Source organism: Natrix helvetica (genome assembly GCF_964273705.1).
Source record: "Natrix helvetica genome assembly, chromosome: 1".
Classification (NCBI taxonomy): Eukaryota; Metazoa; Chordata; class Lepidosauria; order Squamata; family Natricidae; genus Natrix; species Natrix helvetica.
Window position 1 is genome coordinate 306,995,954 of NC_138548.1, and position 21,937 is coordinate 307,017,890.

At 38.7% G+C, this 21,937-nt stretch overlaps 1 protein-coding gene across 11 annotated transcripts in view; it reads right to left on the reverse strand.

Moving 5' to 3' along the window:
- The window catches only part of WNK2 (WNK lysine deficient protein kinase 2), a 118,271-nt gene that overhangs the window by 48,440 nt on the left and 47,894 nt on the right, over window positions 1-21,937 (reverse strand). For 7 of the 11 annotated variants that reach the window (XM_081970594.1, XM_081970600.1, XM_081970599.1 and 4 more), the window contains exons 8-14: window positions 19,377-19,665; window positions 15,351-15,547; window positions 13,338-13,490; window positions 11,752-11,943; window positions 4,267-4,809; window positions 2,650-2,661; window positions 688-1,002 (exon numbers count right to left, since the gene is read on the reverse strand). In XM_081970594.1, coding sequence (XP_081826720.1) covers window positions 688-1,002; window positions 2,650-2,661; window positions 4,267-4,809; window positions 11,752-11,943; window positions 13,338-13,490; window positions 15,351-15,547; window positions 19,377-19,665 — 1,701 coding nt within the window. The remainder of the gene's footprint in view (window positions 1-687; window positions 1,003-2,649; window positions 2,662-4,266; window positions 4,810-11,751; window positions 11,944-13,337; window positions 13,491-15,350; window positions 15,548-19,376; window positions 19,666-21,937) is intronic. The other 4 variants (XM_081970595.1, XM_081970596.1, XM_081970598.1 and 1 more) reach the window with 4 other exon arrangements.

The following is a 21,937-nucleotide window of genomic DNA, read 5'->3' on the forward strand; positions in this document are numbered from 1 at the left end:
ATACCACTTTTCTTTTGATCAATTGAGTGATGATTCATTGGTTGCAATAGGGATTGCCAAATCAGCTTTTTGGTCAAGCCTGACATTGTGGGCTGGCTCAAAATCACCCAGTCAGTTTTCATGCCTAAATCAGGAGTAGAACTCAATCTCCTGATTTCTAGCCTGGTGCCTTACCCACTAGACCCACTAGATCAGTGGTTTTTTTACCATGCCCCACCTAAACATCTCTAAAATCCTGATGCCCCTGTGATTTATAATTCTTACTTTACTCAAAAAGTGAACTCTACTCACATGGAGGAAGCCTAAAACACCATTAACTTGGTTTAAATAAGGTTCAAATTGCCCCCATTAAAAATCAAATTGCCCCCCCTCCCGTGGGACATGGACCCCACATTGGGAACCACTTACTAGACCAAACTGACTCTCATGAGTGTCCACATACTGCAGTGCATGTATTATTGCTATCTGGGAAAACTGAAACTCCAAGTCAACCAAAGTTAAGGGCAAGAAAAGATGTGGACAGAAAACAAATACAGGAATAAAAAAATTAAGTGATTTCGAAGTACTCAAGTTTGGAGACAGTGAAGTAAACAGAAAATAAAGTGAGTTTGGAGGATGCACCCATGAAATTGGAATACAGCTCTTTTAACTTAATGATTTTTGTTATAGTTAATAGCATTTGAAAACACATACCATCTCTTGAGGAGCTTCTGAAGCTACTGGGACAGCTGGACATGTAGTTGGAACCTGCTGGCCAGGAAGTTGGTGACTGTCTGACTGAGATTGCGGGTACGCAGAACACTGAAGGGGCAATCCATGATCTGCCAACATTGCTGAATTGGTTGTGCCAAGATTGCTTTGTGAAAGTCCATCTGAAGCAATACAGGGCAGCATTGTTTCAGACTGCAATTGCAATGGTGGTGATATAATGCCAGAAGCCTGCACTGGCAATGCAGGTATATGGGTTCCAATATCCACAGCGTACTGAGGATGTCCAATAATCTGTTCAAAAAAAATCAAAACAGTAATTAGTCTAAATTCTGTTAAGGCTCAGTAGTTAAATCTACATTATTAAAAATAGCTCCTTGTTATACTGCAATGAAATGGAAGGGAGGGAGGAAGGATCACTCTGCATACACAAATTATGATTTCATGGATGTGTGAAATGCAAGCAAGTGGAATTTGGTCACCACAACTATTGATTATTAGGATCTCAATTTTTTTTACCTCATTGGTAATGTCTTATAATGAATATGTACATATCTGAATTGGCACATCAGGTTTATAGATATTTACACTTACAGTATGAAACAGAAGCTATGAATCAAAATACATTAGTATATATTTAAATATATACCTAAATATCCATTAGGGTAAATTGAACTGAAGAATGGTAACTATACAATACAATAGAAGAGTTGGAAGAGACCTTGGAGGTGTTCTAGTCCAACCCCCTGCCTAGGCAGGAAACCCTATACCGTTTCAGACAAATGGCTATCCAACATCTTCTTAAAGACTTCCAGTGTTGGGGCATTCACAACTTCTGGAGGCAAGCTGTTCCACTGATTAATTGTTCTAACTGTCAGGAAATTTCCTCTCAGTTCTAAGTTGCTTCTCTCCTTGATTAGTTTCCTCCCATTGCTTCTTGTTCTACTCTCAGGTGCCTTGGAGAAAAGCTTGACTCCCTCTTCTTTGTGGCAACCCCTGAGATATTGGAATACTGCTATCATGCCTCCCCTAGTCCTTCTTTTCTTTAAACTAGACATACCCTGTTCCTGCAACCGTTCTTCATATGTTTTAGTCTCCAGTCCCCTAATCATCTTTGTTGCTCTTCTCTGCACTCTTTCTAGAGCCTCCACATCTTTTCTACGTTGTGGCGACCAAAACTGAATGCAGTATTCCAAGAGTGGCCTTAACAAGGCATTATAAAGTGGTATTAATACTTCATGTGATCTTGATTCTATCCCTCTGTTGATGCAGCCTAGAATTGTGTTGGCTTTTTTGGGAGCTGCTGCACACTGCTGGCTCATATTTAAATGGTTGTCCACTAGGATTCCAAGATCCCTCTCACAGTTACTACTATTGATCAAGGTACTACCTATACTGTACCTGTGCATTTTGTTTTTCTTGCCTAAATGTAGAACTTTACTTTTAACTACCTATTAGAGAATATAAATAATTCATACAAAAGGTTATACCCAAGAACATTGGCTGTCCAAGAGAGTCTAAGTTAAGTATAGCTTCATTTCAAGCCTTATTCAGTAAATTGAGGTAATATTTAAATCAAACTGAGTAAATGTGGATTGTTTTATGCAAATTTATGCAAAGAGATAGCTATTTGAAGGAACTTCAAATGTTTACCTGAGACCAAACAGAGCAATCCAATGCCATCTATTTCATAGTTATGATCATGGATTATGTCATGGTATTACCTGTACAATTAAACTTCAAATTAAACTAAACTTTCAGGATTAATTAGTTTTTTGCATATATTTAGAATATGTCAATCTTTTCCATAAAGACTATATCTATATAGCAGCTATAAGATTAATTTTTATAAAAATGATAAATGAGATTTCTTTCATTTATCTCTATCATTATGGAGATTTTTATTCTTGCTCAATCTATAGTTACTAAATCAAGCTTTACCTGTAGAGGAAACTGAAGAAGAGATGGGATATAGAAACAAATAGAGAAGGCAACAGCAGCAAAGGAAATCATAGAAGAAAAAGAAAATTACTTTTAGTACTACATAAATTATTATTGTGCATATATTATATGTTAGCCAGTTTTGGTTGCAGTGGGATATAAATGTTATATATAAATGACACATTCTGCTAGAGAGATGTTCCCTGAGAATGGGCTCCAGCATGAGTTCAAAAGCTCAGAAGACCAAACCTCTGGTCTCAGTGACTGACCCAGATTAGATCCTGCAATATAAATTTTGCCTGTTTTTTTCTATCATCTATCATCTATCTATCTATCATCTATCTATCTATCTATCTATCTATCTATCTATCTATCTATCTATCTATCATCTATCTATCTATCTATCTATCTATCTATCATCTATCTATCTATCTATCTATCATCTATCTATCTATCTATCTATCTATCATCTATCTATCTATCTATCCATCTATCTATCATCTATCTATCTATCTATCTATCTATCTATCTATCTATCTATCTATCTATCTATCTATCATCTATCATCTATCTATATCAGATTATACTATATAGAGGAAATATGACAAATATTTAGAGACTTGAATCATTTTATATGATACTAGAAAATTTCCATGATTTTTGTTGGGTGTTAAGTGAACAATTACAGTAATAGGAACCATTGAAATAAGTAAAATGGAGAAAACTTGAAGTTCCTTATTTTTCATCTTTTGGGGTAAGGTATAAAGTATCTGGGTAGATTTTCAATGACGCACCCAGATCCCATTTGATAACAAACCTTACAGTCTGAATCAAAACTGATACAGGACATCAGTAAAAGATATCTCAAATACTTGAAGAACCACATTGGATGGTACAATTAATATTGAAGCCAGTGAAAATAAATATTATTGATTCATTGGAGGTTAGACTAGGACCAGGTGAATATGAATTCTTCACAAACAATTTTTATGTACCAAATATGTGGCTAAAAATAAAGATGTAATACAGTAAAGTTGGGTGTACAGAACAAGTTTGAGATGGAATGTTGTGGCTTTTAAGATGGTAGATGACAAATGATAAAATCTATGATTTCTTATAACATTCCTGTTTAAATTTTTAAATTGTTCTAAAATTCTTCTTTATAAAATAAATATCTACATTTAAAGAAACAGGCATGAACTTAAAATTACACTATTCTACAAACCTACTTATAAGTGATTTACTTTCATTAAGAAATTATTATCATTTTATACTCTGACTGCAGTGACCTATTGGAAAACACTAACTGCAATTGTAAATTAAAAGTGTTTTTCACTTCTGAAAAGAAATAATGTCAACTCCTGGGACGGAAATTTCCACTTAAGGCACCTTAAGCATTCTTTATCCTCTTTGACATTTTCTTTTCAAGCTGGCCTTTGTATTTAGTGTTTCATTATTCTAATCAATTCATTTTTTAAGGCTTCGGTTTCATTATCTTATTGTGATGGGCAAATGTCTCCCAAATTTCTTTTAAAATTTGAACTATCTACAGAGATGACACTCGGAGAGCTACTCCTACGATCTAAACCCATGAAAATCCAATGTCAAATAGATTACCTGATTACCAGCCCCAGAAGCAGACATAGCCTGTTCTGAAGGCTGAATTAGGCTTGGCTGAAGTGACTGTGGAAGTGAAGACAGCATCTGTTGCTGCTGTTGTGAAACTGCTTGCAAATTCTGGGTGTGGAGGGGAGAAGACATAGCTTCGTTCTGTATTATCTGCTGGAGGGTTGCCTGGTACATTTGCTGTTGGGAAAGCTGGGCTGCCGCATGATGTGTTGGTAAAGCTGACACTCCCGGCGGAGGCATAGGAAGTAATGGTACTGGAGCAGCCGGCATATTTGGCACAATTGTTTGGCAGGGTAAGACCAAGGAAGCCACATTAGTGTGAGGAAGGTTGACTGTTTGCATGGGGAGGGCAGGGGGATTTGATGACAGTGGCAGAGCTGAGTTCACAGGTATTATCACAGCTGAAGGAAAATATTGAGAAGGAGCAGGGATGGGGGGCATATTTGCAGCAGGTATATCAGACAGGTTTGAAGGATGACTGTCAAGTCCTGCCAGAGGGGTGATTGCAGGAATGATGGGAAACTGAGGAATCTGGAAGAAAATATAATATTACATAAATCGCAAGAGAATTCCCAGATGATATTAAATCAATTCATTTGCTATATATTAATGAAATGATTCCGCCTTTTAAAGCAACCCAGAGTATTTGGAGTTGGGTAGTGCCCAAATTGTATCGATCAATAAAATGAAAAATGGTTTCCATTCATTTTTTTCATGAGTGTAAATTGTTCCAGAATAAGCGCAGGATAGGCTTTCAAAGCAACTGCATGTTAACAGACCAATCTAAAAAATAATACAAAGGAAATAGATAAAGCATGCTGTAACCTATTAATAATCACCCACTGCATGTCTAGAAACACTTTAGGCAAATATCTGGCAGGCACTAATAGTATCTGATTTGGTGTGCATGAAGCCTCTGTCTGTACTCACCAGTAGAGTATTATGTCCTTATGTAGCTGTTCTCTCAACTGAAACTCTCAACTAATAAGCTACTCCATGCATAAGCACAAATATTTCATCTACACTAAAACTGCTATAGTTTCAAAGTTTCTCTTATACTGCATGCAACCTAGTGCCTTAAATTTAACTCATGTGATGATTTTGAATAACGTGTTGCTGGACTAATAAATGGTAAAATTCAGCAATATTCAGAATGCAGATTAAGTGTGCATTGGAATTAGTGAAAAAAAATCCCAATACAAAGGATATGATGCTGCAGGAAGTAAGTATGTCAAGGGTCAAGAGTGGGTAAGAACAACTTATTATGTCTGGAGGAGCAATACAGAGAATTATGAGCTTAGCAAGTATAACAAATGAGATTCGGGCTGGGAGGAGCATATTAAAAAGGATAAACTGGAATACATTATCAAAAGGTAAGAATAAGCATTTAAATAATTCCAATTATTTAAAGCAGGTTAGCAGCTGTAAGTGTATATAAATGATGCTATTCGCAATACAAATAACTAAGCATAACAACATTCAACATTATACAATTTTGACAAAATGATTATTTAATATAAATTCATTGATATCATCTTATAGCTTTAATTTGAGATATTAGTTTCACTATAAGTTTCATTATAACCATACAAAATAATTTGCATACTCGTTTTTACTTCATCATTAAAAATAAGGCTAACCTTCTATTATTAAGATAGTGGGATTTAAAAATGGATTATTCTGCAATGAAGTTACTGGGATAATTAAAATGCATTTGTACTAGATTTACTTAACTGAGTTCTTGGAACTACACCATATCATAGACCAGCTTTTTCGAACCTGGTCATTTCTAGATGTATGTGAATGGCAATTCCAAAATTTCCAAGAAACTTGGGACATCTGGAAGCTGCAATCTTCTCATATCTTTTACACCTCAGATGGATAAACATATGGCTAGTCATTTATAAGATAAGTGATGTTTTGACAATATCCATGTCCTTATTGAATATGATCAGATTTTACAACAAACATCTTGTTTGTGAAAACCCTTATTTTGTTCAATGCAATCAGAGTTGGCGCTTGTATCTGTCCATATACTCCAACGCTTTGTATCTGTAGTTGCCCAATAGCTACAGTGAGGTGTCAAAACATAGAGAGCATCACATATTTTTCGAGGTTTCTGGGAGGGTTCATTTGGGCAAATGTGATTGCACAATTACAGGAAGATCAAAGTACAAACAAAGAATTTCCCCCCCATAAAGCTACAAAGCGACAGCTAGAAAGAAAGAGAGGAATCATTTGCACTAAGGGTAAAGTCTGAAGAGAAGAGGGAGTGGGCAATTGAAAAAAGTAATCTCTGGATTAATTTTCAGTTTATTGTATTCTGAAAACCTTAATCAGGACTCACGTGTGGAGCTACTTAGGCACTCATGATAGAAATGGGGGCAGGAATAATTGAATCAAAAATATTTGTATGATATTATCTCTATAATGCCTTGGTAAGACCATACTTGGAATATTTTATCCAACTTTGGTCGCCACAATGTGAAAAAGAAGTTGGAAGTCTAGAAAAGGGGTTCCAACCCCAGGTCCATGGACTGACAGTGATCAGTGGTATGCCAGAAACCGGGCCGCGCAAACAAGGGAAGCCCCATCCACGGGATTCAGGTAGCACACAAAACCACAGAACCGGTCCCTAGTGCCCAAAAAGTTGGGGACCACTGTTCTAGAAAGAAGAGCAACAAAGATGATTAGGGGACTGGAGGCGAAAACATATGAAGAATGGTTGCAGGAACTGGGTATGTCTAGTTTAATGAAAAGAAGGACTAGTGGAGACATGATAGCAGTGTTCCAATATGTCAGGGGCTGCCACAAAGAATAGGGAGGCAAGCTATTCTCCAAACCACCTGAGGGAGGGAAAAGAAGCAATGGGTGGAAACTAAGCGCTCCATGGCTTAGGCCCAGGGTACCTGCGAGACCACCTACTGCCACCAGTAGCCTCCCACCATCCAGTACGATCCCACAGAGTTGGCCTCCTCAGGGTGCTGTCGCCAGACAGTGTCGGCTGGTGATCCCAAGGGGGAGAGCCTTCTCTGTGGGAGCGCCTTCCCTCTGGAATGAGCTGCCCCCAGAGCTTCGCATAATCCCTGACCTCCGGTCCTTCCGACGCACCTTAAAAAGTTGGCTTTTCCAGCAAGCCGGCCTGGCCTGTTAATTTTAACTCATTTTTAAATGTATTGTCCTATAAATTCGTTTTATTTTTGGATATGTATTTAATTTCTTTTTAACTTTTGGGATGTGTGTTTTTTAATGTTGTATGCCACCCTGAGTCCTTTGGGAGAAGGGTGGCATATAAATCCAATAAAAACAAACAAACAAAACAATAATAAAGGAGAGAAGCAACTTAAAATTAAGGAGAAATTTCCTGACAGAACAATTAATCAATGGAACAACCTGCCTCCACAAGTTGTGAATACTCAAACACTGGGCGTTTTTAAGAAGAGATTGGACAACCATTTATCTGAAATGGTGTAGGGTTTCCTGCCTAAGCAGGTGAGTTGGACTAGAAGACCTCCAAGGTCCCTTCCAACTCTGTTATTCTGTTATCTTGGGGTTATCGATCTGGGGTTTTCTTATTATATGAAAGGACTTAAGAACTAGGGATTGCAGAAGAAGAATCACACATTCTGCTTTATCTCTTATTATTTATCTGATACCAGATTGCACTACAAGTCTATAATTAAACTGTTATAGCCTCATCTGCCACCTATTGTTTTTCCTGAAAAACAAAGGAAGTAAAATTAAAACTGGAATAAATAGTAGAGGAAAATACATTAAAAACAGAAGAAATAAAAGTGTGAAGAAGCCCAAAAATACATCAGATGGCAAGATTCTTTAAGAAACTGTGTCAACTGAAATGGGGCAGTGGAGTTCTATTTCTTTACACCAAGTAGCAGAGGAGACATGGGAAAAACAAACAGAATCTCCAAAAAGATTGCTGGCTTTCTAAAGGGCAAAGAAGTGGGAGGAGGAGGGAAAGAGCACCTTTCCAGAATGAGAAAAAGGGTTAGTGTGTTTAACACCATCTGATCCAGATAGGGGAGAGCCAAGTAAGGATGGAAGGGAAGGGAACTGGCTTGATGAGTGTTTGGAGAATGTAAAGTTTGGGAATGCATGATTGCATTGGGTACAGATCCCAGGTATTGTATTTGATTGCCCATGGTGAAGAGATGGTTATTTTGCACAATTGGGGAGTATGAGCTAAGTATGTAGCTGAGGACTGTGATTCCCAAGCTTGGTATTTTTAAGATATGTAGACTTAGCTCCCAGAATTCTTAAAGTTGCCAATGTTGAGAAACTCTGGCTATGGAGGTTGAGAAACTCTGGCTAAGGGAGGCAATGATAGGGGAAGAAAATCAGTAGGACCAAGCAGGGGCAAGTATAAAAGAAGATTGGTGGTGGGGGAAGAGACACCCCGTGTACTTCCATGCCAAAATCACGACACATGAGCCAGACAACTGCGTGACTGAGCATTGTGGGCTCATGTTGATTGTTTTAAATGTCAGCCGACAATAAGCCTCATAAATGATTTAATTGTGGATGAGAGGACAGACCAGGCAAGAGCCACTGAAGAAGAAAATTCAGCACCACTTAAAGAGATGCTGATCCATCTACTCCTCAAAAGGCCTGGATCATATCCAATGGAAAATTCTTTTTTCCAATCTCTCCTTCTTTGGGAAGGTTGTGAAAAAAGTGATGGGGCTGCAGTTACAGAGAACACAAATTATCTCAACGTCAGTCCAGATTCATGCTCAGCATGAATAAAAAAACCACGCTGGTTGCTGTCAGGGTGACCTGAGCTGGATATGGATGGAGCAAATGCAACTGTCATTGTTTCCCTAGATCTTTTAATAGCCCTGGATATTGGACAAGATTCATCTGGGCAGGATATGAACGTCAGAATTGTGGTGATAGATGGGAAAAGTCTGGTTCTTTTCATGCTTCATTGTGGGATGCTACAAGACTCAGTCCTCTGTTCAACATCTACTTAAAATCCACTGAGAGAAATATATCAATTTGGATAATATGATATGAAGTTGCACATCTTCCACTGAGCAAAATGGATGAGGCAGATACCATAACCTGGTCAGATACTATGGTCTCGGCTTGTGAGGATGCGGATAAGATGACCTTTTCTCAGTTTCAGTTGGTGTTCCACCTGTACATTCCACCTGGTATTAAAATGCATGGGGGACACAGATTCCTGCATTTGTTACATCTCATTTAGATGACTAAAAGCTATTTTATGTGGGACTGCTTTTGAAGGCCACACAGATGCTTCAGCATGTTTAATGCTTGTGGATTATTAGTTTTGATACTGCCACTGGATATTGTTGCCGCATTGGTTATGAGCATGTTACTGTGTGCCATTTAAACTGCTAGGGTTAATGACTTGGGGCTGGGTTTTAAAAGAATGCTTTTCCTGATCAAATTTGCCTGGACAGTCTGAGAATATCTGTTTGGGTATTCCAACCTACCAGCAGTTAAGATAGGAAGAGACCTAAAGGTAGATTTCTCTGTAGAGGCTCACCTTATAGAAACTGCTCGCCTTCCAAGGCATGTTATGAGGCAGGTCTTAAGTCCACCCAGAAAGATAATGATGCTACCGTCATTTTTATTATATTGTTAAAATTCCCTTTTTACAACCCTGCAATCCCTTAATCTGGGGTAAAGTTAGGGTGACTGGATGGAGCTGAGTGTTGACTGTCTGGAAGCCCTTCAAGGATGCCTAAGTTGAATTTGCAGCAGATTTTTTTTTCTTTGTGCCCTAGGGGAGAAACATCTGCCACTACCTAGGATTAAACTCTCAACTTCCCAAGTAGAGGTGAGCATCTTCACCACTAGGCCATGAAGCCATTTGTATTTTTATTATACTGTTATCAGTACTATTATTCTATGATAATAATTCAGCAAGTTTGGTATATGATTCAAGCACCAGGTTAGTAATGAGGCAACTGAGAGTTTTGGTCCTGCCTTAGGCATAAAACCAGCTGGGTACCTTGGTCCAGTCACTCTTTCCTAGCTCTAAGAAGGAGGATATGGCAAACCACTTCTGAGAAACCTTGCCAAGAAAACTGGAGGGACTTGACCAGGTAGCCTCTGAGAAAAAAAATGTATTACTGTAGTTATTATCTAGAATCCAAATTAATTTACTTGCTATTCATATTTCATAAACAATTTTTGTCATGAGACTTTGAGGCATTTTGGAAATAGGGTCAAAACATTTTATGGTTTCATAGATTTTTTTTTATTGCATGAGAATTTGTTTTTAAAAATATGGTAACCACCTGAATAAATGAATAAACTGAACTCCAAGCAAATTGTGTGAAGATTCTGACAATGATGATAAGCGATAGTGCTAAATAAATAGTTGTGCTCTAGTTCAAATGAAATACTAGATCACCCATTTCACAATTTAACAATATGTTGAACGAGCTTATGCTTTTGTACTCAAATTATGATTTGAACCAAAGGCTGAAGCTTCTAATATCTTAAGGAGTCATGGTGGCACAGTGCTCAGAGTGCAGTACTGCAGACTACTTCTGACTGCCAGCTGCCTGCAATTTGACAGTTCGAATCTCACCAGGCTCAAGGTTGACTCAGCCTTCCATCCTTCCAAGGTCAGTAAAATGAGGATCCGAATATGCTGACTCTGTAAACCGCTTCGAGGGGGCAGTAAAGCACTATAAAGCAGTATATAAGTCGAAGTGCTATAGATATTTAAATGCATGTTTTGTTTATATAAACATTAATTATACAGACAGAGAAATTTGCCATCTGACTGCTTTATATAGACCGGGCATGTTATTTCCCCCTTTTAAAATTAAAATTTTCTTTTTCATTTGTCACTTTTTAAAAAATCTTCATCAAATTACTATTACTATGTAAATGACACAGCACAGTTCTCATGTCCATACAGCTGTCCTTTTTGTCCTAATAAGAGGAAGTGATATATTAAATACTGGCATAGGCCTTCATGACTGGCATCAAAGGAGGAGTGATGAACTCTCAGGCTGAATGGTCATGATCTAGCTTTATTTTGTTCTACATTTAGGCAGCGGCTATGGCTAGCATCTTCAGAGACTCTTTTGTGGTGTACCTCTTGGCACGGAGGCTGATTGGGTTCAGGTATCTGAACCTAGCAAGCTGCTCTCTGTGGGTCCACATTATGGAAACCCAAGTTATGAAAGCCCAAGAAAGTTGGTTCTTGATTGGTTCCTCATCTCATTGGTCCATTGTGAAGAAATTGCAAGAGCTGGGCTGCTCTGAGCTAGTGGCATATTGTTTTAACTTTTCTGAATTTCTTATTTTATTTTTTAATTTATTATGGCAATAGGTAATAAATAGCTAGATTAAATAATTCAATGTTGCAACAAAATCCAATTGAGATATGAAAACATTTCCATGTTTCTAGCAACAAGAACTCTCCATACCAAAATGAGGAAAACTTATTGAGTGCTACAAAGGGCTTACTTGAGCAGGTGGAACTGGTGGAAGTGGTTGCACAGGGGGGACCTGCAGAGGTGCCAGTGGTGCACTGGTAGCTGTCATATGAGAACTGGGCATTTGAAACTGGGACAACACGTGAGGTGCAGGTTGCTGTACTGGGCACACGGGCTGGTTGCTGAGAATTTGTTGTAAAGGAGCTGGGCTTGAGATGGATTGCTGATGAATTTAAAAAAAGATCATATAAGTTTTTGAAGTGCTATCAGCATGGATTGGAGAAGCAGTCATAGGCAAACAACAAATAATAAACAAACCTACTTTTTAAAAATACAGTTAATAGATTGAAAATCTACAAAGTAAACAGTCTGAATGGTTAACAAAAAGAGAGATTAAGAAAAAGGAAGTATATGTATGCAATTCCATTTTTCTGCTATATTCTGAAAAGATATTGGTTCCAGTTTTTAATGCCTTTCAGATGGCTATGTCTTGGTATAATAATAATGGTTCCCATTTCTGAATTGGCAAACTATGATTACCAGTTTCACAAAAATTCCAAACTGTTAAATCAACATCAAATTGCAATCCAATATTCCGCTGTTGTTGTTGTATTATTTTAATGTTTTACTGGCTTTTAGTATGTTTCTAAGCTGCATACAAGTCAAATAAATGAAATAAATAAATAAATAGTTTCAAAGCTGATTTGGATACATTTACTTATGCAAATATATGCCCAAACTCAAACTAAGCATTGTCCGGAAATAATGATATGCCCAGGGCTAGATACTTCTCCCTTCCTTATGATCATTTTCATCTACTGGTGAAATTAGCCCAATAAATTTTATTTATAAAATAATAACAATAACAACAAAACAACAACAACAATAATAAAGGATGGCAGAAGAAAATGATAAAGCTGTCCATTGTCAGGCCAAGAAATATAAAATAGAAATAACATTTTAAAAAATCCAAATAATGAGGTCAATCTCTTCTACTCAGAGCAACAAACTTAAAAGAGGTCAGAAATTAATCTTGAGTTTGCTATAGGGTGAAGAAAGAAATTAAAGCTTTCTCACTCTATTGCCCTACAACCCACAGGGGAGATTTGGTGGTTGTGGCAGCACAATCAAAGCCCTGCCCATTGTACATATGTGCAATGTCAATTACAATACAAAAGGAGCACGGCTTCAATTATACCACAACTGCTTTCTTGTTTTGTTACTTCACCACAGATGCTACTGTTGTCCTACTTGTTAATTTATTGCTGCACTCAAAGTTTGCTAAGACATCTTTTCATTACAGTATAAAATGGACAATCGGGCCTATAATACAAGTTACATAGTGGTTTTAAGCTTAACAGTTACCTAAAAGGCAAAAAGAGAGCCAGTTAAGGCAACAGGCTAGAAACCTGAAGACTGTGAATTCTAATCCTGCCTAAGGCAGAAAGCTACTGATTGACCATTGGCCAATCACTCTCTTTTAGCCCTATGAAGGAAGCAATGACACGCTTCTTTTGAACATCTTGCCAAAACAATCCCGCAGGAAGTTCTCCAGGAGAATACTTTGAAGGTGTAGAGGGGAAAGGGAAGATAAAGGCAGAATATATCATTTCTCACCTGCTGGCTGACTAATACAGGCTGAGGTTGTCTCATCTGCACAGGGGCAACTGAGGTGGGATGGACAATAGGAAATGGAATTGCTGGTTCTGGATAGAGTTGTGGCCGTGGAGGCACAGCAACAGTTGGACCCTGAACCACTGGAAGTCCAGGCTGGGAAGGTAGGAAGGTAGGAAGGAAGACATTACTTTAGAAACCTATTGCCTATAAAAATTCTCCACAAAATACCTTATCATTCTGTCAGTATATACTTGTTCAAAGTATTTAGTCAAGTGATTAATGTTAATCATTCAAATGAACTGAGTAGATATATTGCTATGACAATGTCCATTAAAATAAAAATGTCCAGGGCACTGTAGGAATAACAGGATAAAAACACATGCATGCCCACCGAAGCACAATACAATTGAATGGCTATTGCATTGTGGAAGAAGAAAACAGAATCTTGTAGCTATTTTTTTAAATACGCACATTAAACACATAGGATTTATAGGAAGAACAATATCTGTTCTTAATAAGAATGCATTTTTGAATGTCTCCTGATGTTACTTTTCCTTCACAATTGAGCAACTCAACAGTTTCTAGAGATTAATATTTAAAACAAAAAGAACTTGTTTCCTACATTCGTAACAACTAGCTTTTAATAGGCCAAAATGTGAAGCGTTTCTGTAATCCTGGTAACTATGATCCACTTCCTTTGCATTTTTTTTTCTTTCCTGGACTAATTTTGGGTTTGCTTCATGACATTGTAGAGTCAGTATGATGGCAACAGCTATAGGTACTGCTTTTGCATCAGAGGTAACTATTACTGGTTTAGCAAAGCCACAATGCAGTTTCTGCGGAAGCACATATGAGACACGTGCCATCTTTGTTACTGGAAAAATCAAAGGGTTATATTCACTAGCCTGTGGCTCTTTCCTGCCAGGATAGTCTATTCATTTTGCTGTTAATATCACTATAACAGAAAATGGAGAAAAAATATGAATGTCTTCCCAAGTAACCTATTTTAAATTGTGGAGTTCTTAGAACACAAACCACTTTTCATCTTCGAAAAATATTCTATCCCGAGGAGCTATAAAAGTACTAAGCAGAAGTCTTTTAACACAGCCGAAAAAATACCTGACCCCAAATGCTATTAAAATATATATATATGAAGAAATATGTCATTGACTATACAAATAGCAAGAAAGCATAACAAGTGAAATAACTTTTAGAATCTGTATGTACAACGTTTCTAAAATAGATTTTCCACCCTTTTTGCTCCATCTAAATATATATATATATATGTATGTATGTATGTATGTATGTATGTATGTATGTATGTATGTATATATGTGTGTGTGTGTGTGTGTGTGTGTATGTATATGTATAAATGGCTGTGTGTCTGTGTGTGTCTGTGTGTCTGTATATTCCAGCATAACTCTGGAATGCCTCGAGCAATTTCAACCAAACTTGGTACACAGATGACTTACTCTCGGGAAACAAATACTGTGGGGTAAGACACTCCTAACACACCTCGGTGTGTGTGTGTCTCTCTGTGTGTGTGTGTGTTCCAGCATAACTCTGGAACGCCTGGGCTGCTGAAAAGGAATCAATTATATTTATAGTATCAAATTAAAGTACTTTTGACAATGATAGTGTGCATTTTGGATTCAAGTTCGTGTCTGTGTGTGTGTGTTCCAGCATAACACTGGAATGCCTAGGCCGCTGAAATGAAAAAGAATCAATTATATCTATAGTAAATTACTTTGACTTGACACTATAGATATAATTCATTCCTTTTCCTGTCTAATACAGGGTTAGGATAAATAAATACCCAGGCAATGCCGGGTTATCAGCTAGTGTTACATAAAATAATAAGTAAACAAACATATATATCTTTGTGACTCAATTCATATATCCTGTATGAACATGACCAAGAAAAATGGTTAGCTGAACAGACTTCTGAGGTTATGCAATTATTTAATCATTTTTCAAAATTCACATGTGATAATTGAAGAAAACCATACTTACTACTGAGGGTTGCTGGTAGGGCCCTATCTGCTGAAGACCATGTGGCAAAGTCTGGCTCTCGCTGAGAGGTGGACTATAAACACGCTGAACAGCTGGAGGTATTGCATCAGGAATCGACGAATAGATCACACTTTGCTGGCTACTCTGGGAGTCTGAGTACACTGTTGATCCTTGACCACTGTCGAATGTGCTATCGGCTGAAATATTGTTAATGTTGATTTTTTAAAAAAAACTTGGTTTCATAAACTGAAAGCAATCAAAGCATTATTCATATTGGAGGGTACAAAGGCCACCCAATCTTACTCAAGATCTTAATTTGGAGCTTTGGAAATAGCTTATAATGTAAGGTTTAGGGTACTCCAGAAGTCAGTCAATCTGAATCAATAATGAATCAGATCTGGTACACGATACATGGGAGGAAAAATCACTTATTTCTCCACAGTCAAAATTAGAAATTGATAAAGAGATTTACGTAACACTTCAACATGGCTGCAGGAAAGGAACTGAGAATTTGTGTAATTGAAACCACTTAGCAACCCTTGCAGTAGATTGGCAGGGTATTCACTTCACTTTCCGAACAGCTTTAAAACCCCAGGATGGTTTTTTTTTCTGTTTAAGTGTTAAATTTCAAAGGTTGAAACAAAAGAATCTAAACCAACTCCATAAATATAAATGAGTTATTCCCAATTATATCTAAATTGGGAGATGAGCCTGTGGGGAATATATAAAATGCAGACATGACGGACTGAAGAAATTTTGAAAAATTGGCTGTCTATATTTCTTTCTACCAACTTTCAAATTTTCATTAGAATTTATCACGATCTGCAGTCTAACCAACACTCTACATTTTCATAGGTAAATGTAACATTCAGAGCCCCTTTTGGTGTAGTGGTTAAGGAAGCAGGCTACGAGTTCCCAGTCCCACTTTAGGCATATAATCAGCTGGGTAATTTTGGGCCACTCTCTCTTAGCCCTAGGAAGAAGGCAAAAGCTATTTCCAAAAAACTGCACAGATTGCATTGCCAAGAAAACTGCAGAGATTAGTTCAGACGTTGCCAGGAGTCAACTGACTCAAAGACACGCACACACAAAATGTAACATTGCTGTACAGATAGTTCTAGCCTTACAAGTTTGTTTAGTGACTGTTTGAAGTTACAGCAGCACTGAAAAAAGTGATTTATGACCAGTTTTCACACTTATTACTGTTGCAGCATCCCCAAAGTCACGTAATTAAAATCCAGAAGGTTGACAATTAGTTCATATTTATGGTGGTTGCAATGTCCCAGGGTCATGTGCAACCTTCTGTCAAGCAAAGTCAATGGGTAAGTCAGATTCACTTAACAATCATGTGACTAATTTAACAAAAGCGATTCACTTAACAAATCTGGTGAAAAAAGTTGTAGAATGGGACAAAACTGACCTAACAAATTTCTCACTTAGCAGCGTAAATTTTGTGTTCAATTATAGCTGTAAGTCGAGGACTACCTGCTATATTTCTACCAATTATTTGTTAGTGAGTTTCAAAGGCTGATATTGCAAGCTCTTTATATTATAGTAGTAATTTGAGTTTTTTATTTATTTATTGGATTTGTTTGCCATTCATCTTGCCTAGAGCGACTGTTGAGTGGCTTACATTAAAAGCCAATAAAACTATAAATATATATATTTCTAATAACAGTAAAAATTACAACTAAAAAGATGGGGGGAAAGGGAACAGGATGCTTGGGGGGGGGGATTTTCTCTTAATACTTCAACTACCTCCAGTAGGATATACCCCCGTTGATCAGTCAGCATGAATTATTTGAGATTCTGGTTATTTTTGCTTTCCTTCCAGGAGAGAATAATGAAGCACCACAGGACCACTGAAAGTGGCCCACATTAAAAAATGCCACTAGACAATATCTGAGTTTGCTAAAGTATATAAATGAACATTTAAATTTTTTTTGTATATTTCTAGTAAGGTTAAATGATAAGTGTATCCCCCATATTATATCAAATAAAATAATTTGAACATTGTTTTACCTGTTCCTATACAGTAACAAATGATGTAAAAAGTATAAAGCACTGCTCCCTTCTATTATTTAAGAATATTAAAAATGTGTTGTTCATGGGTTACATTTTCATTTCATTTGTCTTTGGAAGCCACATTTCTGGATTTTTCAATCAATCTTTCATTGATGAAAATTTCACCCATGTCTACCTAATCATCTTTCCAAATTTAGAAAACAATAACTCCTTTCAATTTTACTCATCTAAGTTTAGGGGGGGGAGTTGGATACTTAATAATATAGAGATGTTTATAGAATAGGAAAATATAATCTAATTATAGGAATCATCTAACCACAAAAATGAAGACAACTATACAAAGCTGAAGCAGCAGTTGGAAGCCAAACTTGGATTCTGTTATCATCTGTTGTACACAGATGCTAAATTATTTATGTACATTTCTGTTGTATTTGAATATCACCAGCAAAGGAAATTATTTATAGGGCTTTTAGACTTAAAAACATTGTGCAAGCATTGGAACAACATATGATGCCAAAAATTTACAGTCCTGAAAGAACCAATTGAGAGTAGAAACTCAGAAAAAAAGATTATTTTTAAAACATTTCTGCACTATAAAACAGAGACTTTAATTTTTATCTAATGCAATTAGATAAAGTATTTGCTCACAACTGATTCTGATTATGTGGATGGGTGAGCAAATACTTTTCGCAATGTAGTGTATACAGGTCTTCAAGCAGCAGTCCCAGAGTCTTTAAATATTTTTACTAATACAGCATAAGAAAATTGTAATTGTAATCTTGACTAAACCTAGAACAGTATTTTCTCAGCCAAAATACATGTTGGCAAACTTCCATACACATTGAACAGTCCTACCAACATTAGATTGAGCATAATTAGCTTGTTTTAGAAGGACAATTGAATACAGTTTAAAGAGTTGGCTATATTAACATGTCAGAAAATGGTTGGTGGTCTTTTTTAACCACCACCACATGAGGGCACATCCTCTGTCTTTCCATTTCTTGCAATGGTATGATCACCTGGAGGCAACATGGTTACTATAAAAAAGAAGGGAGGGGAGCCTTTACTTGTGACCTGGCAAGGTAACATCTCCCCTTAAATCCCGGGGGAATTCACTTCCTTCCAATGACTTTTTCCCCTACTTTAAAATTGTTGAATGACACAAATTCAATTAAGTACAATCCTAATCATAGTAAGACAAACTGTTTATTGATTTCTTAGTAAATATTTATTGTTCGTGTATATATATGTAGGATATATTTATTGTTCTTGTATATATTTAGCAAATATATTTAGCATATATTTATTTGTTCTTATCCATGCAACCAAAGCCCTGGCTGCAGTGGTGGGTTCCGGATTCTGTTCCAACCGGTATGGTTGGAATGGCCCTGGCATCACCCACATGCATGTACATACAGCGCGTGAATGTGTTGTAGCGTCAAATGCTTCCGCAAGCCTCTGCGATGCTCCAGCTGCTCAGCAGAGCATCGCACAGGCACTGTACACACCATGCGTGAAAGCGCCGACAGCTTTAAAACACAGTAAGTAGCGTGGGCGGGCGGGTGGGCCTTCTGGAGCACCGTACCCGGTGTTCCGGGCAGGATCCGGTACGCCCATACAGAGCGTACCGCCTGCAACCCACCACTACCTGGCTGCATCAGTCCATCAGAGATAAAATTCTATAGAATTTTAACATAGTAGGAAGAAGCTTATTCATATTAAGTTCCAACTGGTTAAGCCAACAAAAACAGAGGTGCTAATTCAGATAACTTATTAAGCAAATTATGTATTAAATACTTCATGTTTGATAATTATCCCCATCAGCCAGATGGAGCAGGAGCTATTAAAGACTCTATATTAACATACCTATTCCTGTAAAACCAGAATCCTGAAGAATTTTGGTTTACTGTAGTGCATAAACATGGCCAATGACATCCATTCTGAGCATCAGTGTATTTGTGCTATATCCTTAAACCAACACAGAACACATACTAGACTTACATGCAAGTGAAGTGATGCTTGTGGGCAGATTTTGTTGAGAAAGATGCTGGTCCACTTCAGGCTCGTCTGGTTCTGATGGAATCTGTTGACCAGCATGAGAAGTGTGTATAATCTGAAGTGTTTGTGCTTGTGTGGCCTTCGTTTTTTCTAAGCTCTCAGGGTCCCGATGATCTTCTGAATGCAACATGGGCCAAATCCTGTCTCTTCTCCATTGTATTAAGGCTACTCTGTCACGTATTGATTTTGCAATTATTTTGACATCACTTTCATGAAAGAATCCGGCATCAACCTGAAATAAAAGATTTTCAAGACCAAATCCATATTTTGATTGTGTTTTTACATCATGGTGCCTCACACACCCACGCCATATGCACTTTTAGTAACTGAGTAGAGAGTTACAAATTCTAAATCACCCGTCTGAGGTTTTGTATGTATGTGGCTGAATAGTTTGCAGACGTATTGCTTAAATTAAATATAGTAGATAGAACTCCAAGGTTTTCATTGATAAAATTATTTTCAAAAAGAGTACAAGTTGTATCTGAAACATTTTCTTTATAAAGCAGAGAATCAATTGCAAAACTATGATCAATTGTCATAAATATTTTTATTAGTCACCATTGGCTATGAATAGTTATCTATATCACTATTGGAGCTATTATAATTTAAATATTCCTAGAACTTTAGGTAAAGTAAGTGGGGATTTTTTTTTTGGTCCAAATGTAACAGATGGTGAAAGGGAGGAGGGCATTTTTAGGAATAATTAAAACCAGTCATAGTTGGCATCAAACTCATATAATCTCATTGTCTGCTTCATGAATAAACCAAGTAAGAAATTTCGCATTTGCAATGCAATTTGAAAAAAAAACATTTTTTCAGGAAGAAACTCCTATAGTATAGTTCAAGCATATAAATGCAATTTTTCAAAATGATAGGCAGCTGCATCCAAATACCCTGGTACAGTAGTTGCAATGCAATACTATATTGCAAGCTAATTCTGCCCACAGTCTGGAGTATGATCCTGACCAGCTCAAGGTTGACTTAGCCTTCCATCCTTCCAAGGTCAGTAAAATGAGGACCCAGATTGTTGGGGGAAATATGCTGACTCTGTAAACTGCCCAGAAACTTCTGTAAAGCAGGGCCCCACAAACTGAGGGCCATGAGGAGATTGCAACCAGGCCATAGATATATAGTATATACCCGTGATGGCGAACCTATGGCACGCATGCCACAAGTGGCACGCGGAGCCATTTGTCAGGGCACGCGAGGCGCTGCCCTGTCAGCTGGCCAGCGCGCGTGCGCGCGCTGGCCAGCTGAGTTCACCTTTTTAAAAGCTATTTTTCGCCTTCCCCAGGCTCCAGAGGCTTTATAGGAGCCTGGGGAGGGCGAAAAGAGCCTCCCCCCCCGGAAGCTTCAGGGAACGTCCCGAGGCTTCCCTGAAGCCTTCGGAACATTTAAAACCAACCTCCGAGCAACCCGGAAGTGACTTCCGGGTTGCTCGGATGGTCATTTTAAGCGCTCTGAAGGCTTCAGGGAAGCCTCGGGACGGTCCCTGAACAGGCACGAGACGTGCGTCTCCATCGCCCGGGACCGGATCGCCTCCACTGCGCGGTGCCTCAGGCTCGGCGTCCTTGCGCCCGGCCTTCACATCGCTGCCGCCGCCGCCACCGCCGCTAGGACGGGCTCGGCCGAAGGGAAGTCCGTCAGGCTTCAGCCGCGCCACCCTCGCCTCCTCCTCCTCCTCCTCTAGCCGCGCCATCACAAGGATTAAGGCGAAAGGGGGCGGGGGCGGGGAAAGCGAAGGGGGCTTTGTTGTCCTCCTTCTCCTCCTCCTTTCCCCCACTGGCTCGAAAGCGGTGCCGGGGCCCGGCAGGCAGCGAACGAGTCGGAGCCTGCCGACTGGAGGAAGAGGGTGAGAGGCGGGTCCTGTGAACGGGGGCAGCAGCGGCGACAATAGTCGTAACGGAAGTCCGGGTTGCTCGGAGGTTGGTTTTAAGTGTTCCGAAGGCTTCAGGGAAGCCTCCGGACGGTCCCTGAAGCCTCCGGGGGTGGCGGGGAGGTTTTAAGTGTTCCGAAGGCTTCAGGGAAGCCTCCGGATGTTCCCTGAAACCTCCGGGGGTGGCGGGGAGGTTTTAAGTGTTCCGAAGGCTTCAGGGAAGCCTCCGGACGTTCCCTGAAACCTCCGGGGGTGGCGAGGAGGTTTTAAGTGTTCCGAAGGCTTCAGGGAAACCTCCGGACGTTCCCTGAAGCCTCCGGGGGGGCGGGGGAGGCTCTTTTCGCCCTCCCCAGGCTCCTATAAAGCCTCTGGAGCCTGGGGAAGGCGAAAAAATCATGCAAAAATGGGCGCGTTGTGCGCGCATGCGCACTGGGGGCGCGTTGCATTATGGGTGCGGCACGCCCGCACACGACCCCCCCCGTGCTCCCCCCACTTGTGGCACGCGAGCCAAAAAAGGTTCGCCATCGCTGGTATATACTGTAACTTATCTTACTGCACAAAGAAAGAAAAATGGTTTTAAATTCTATTCCAGATTCTTACCTAATGAGTGCCAATCAAAATTTTATCA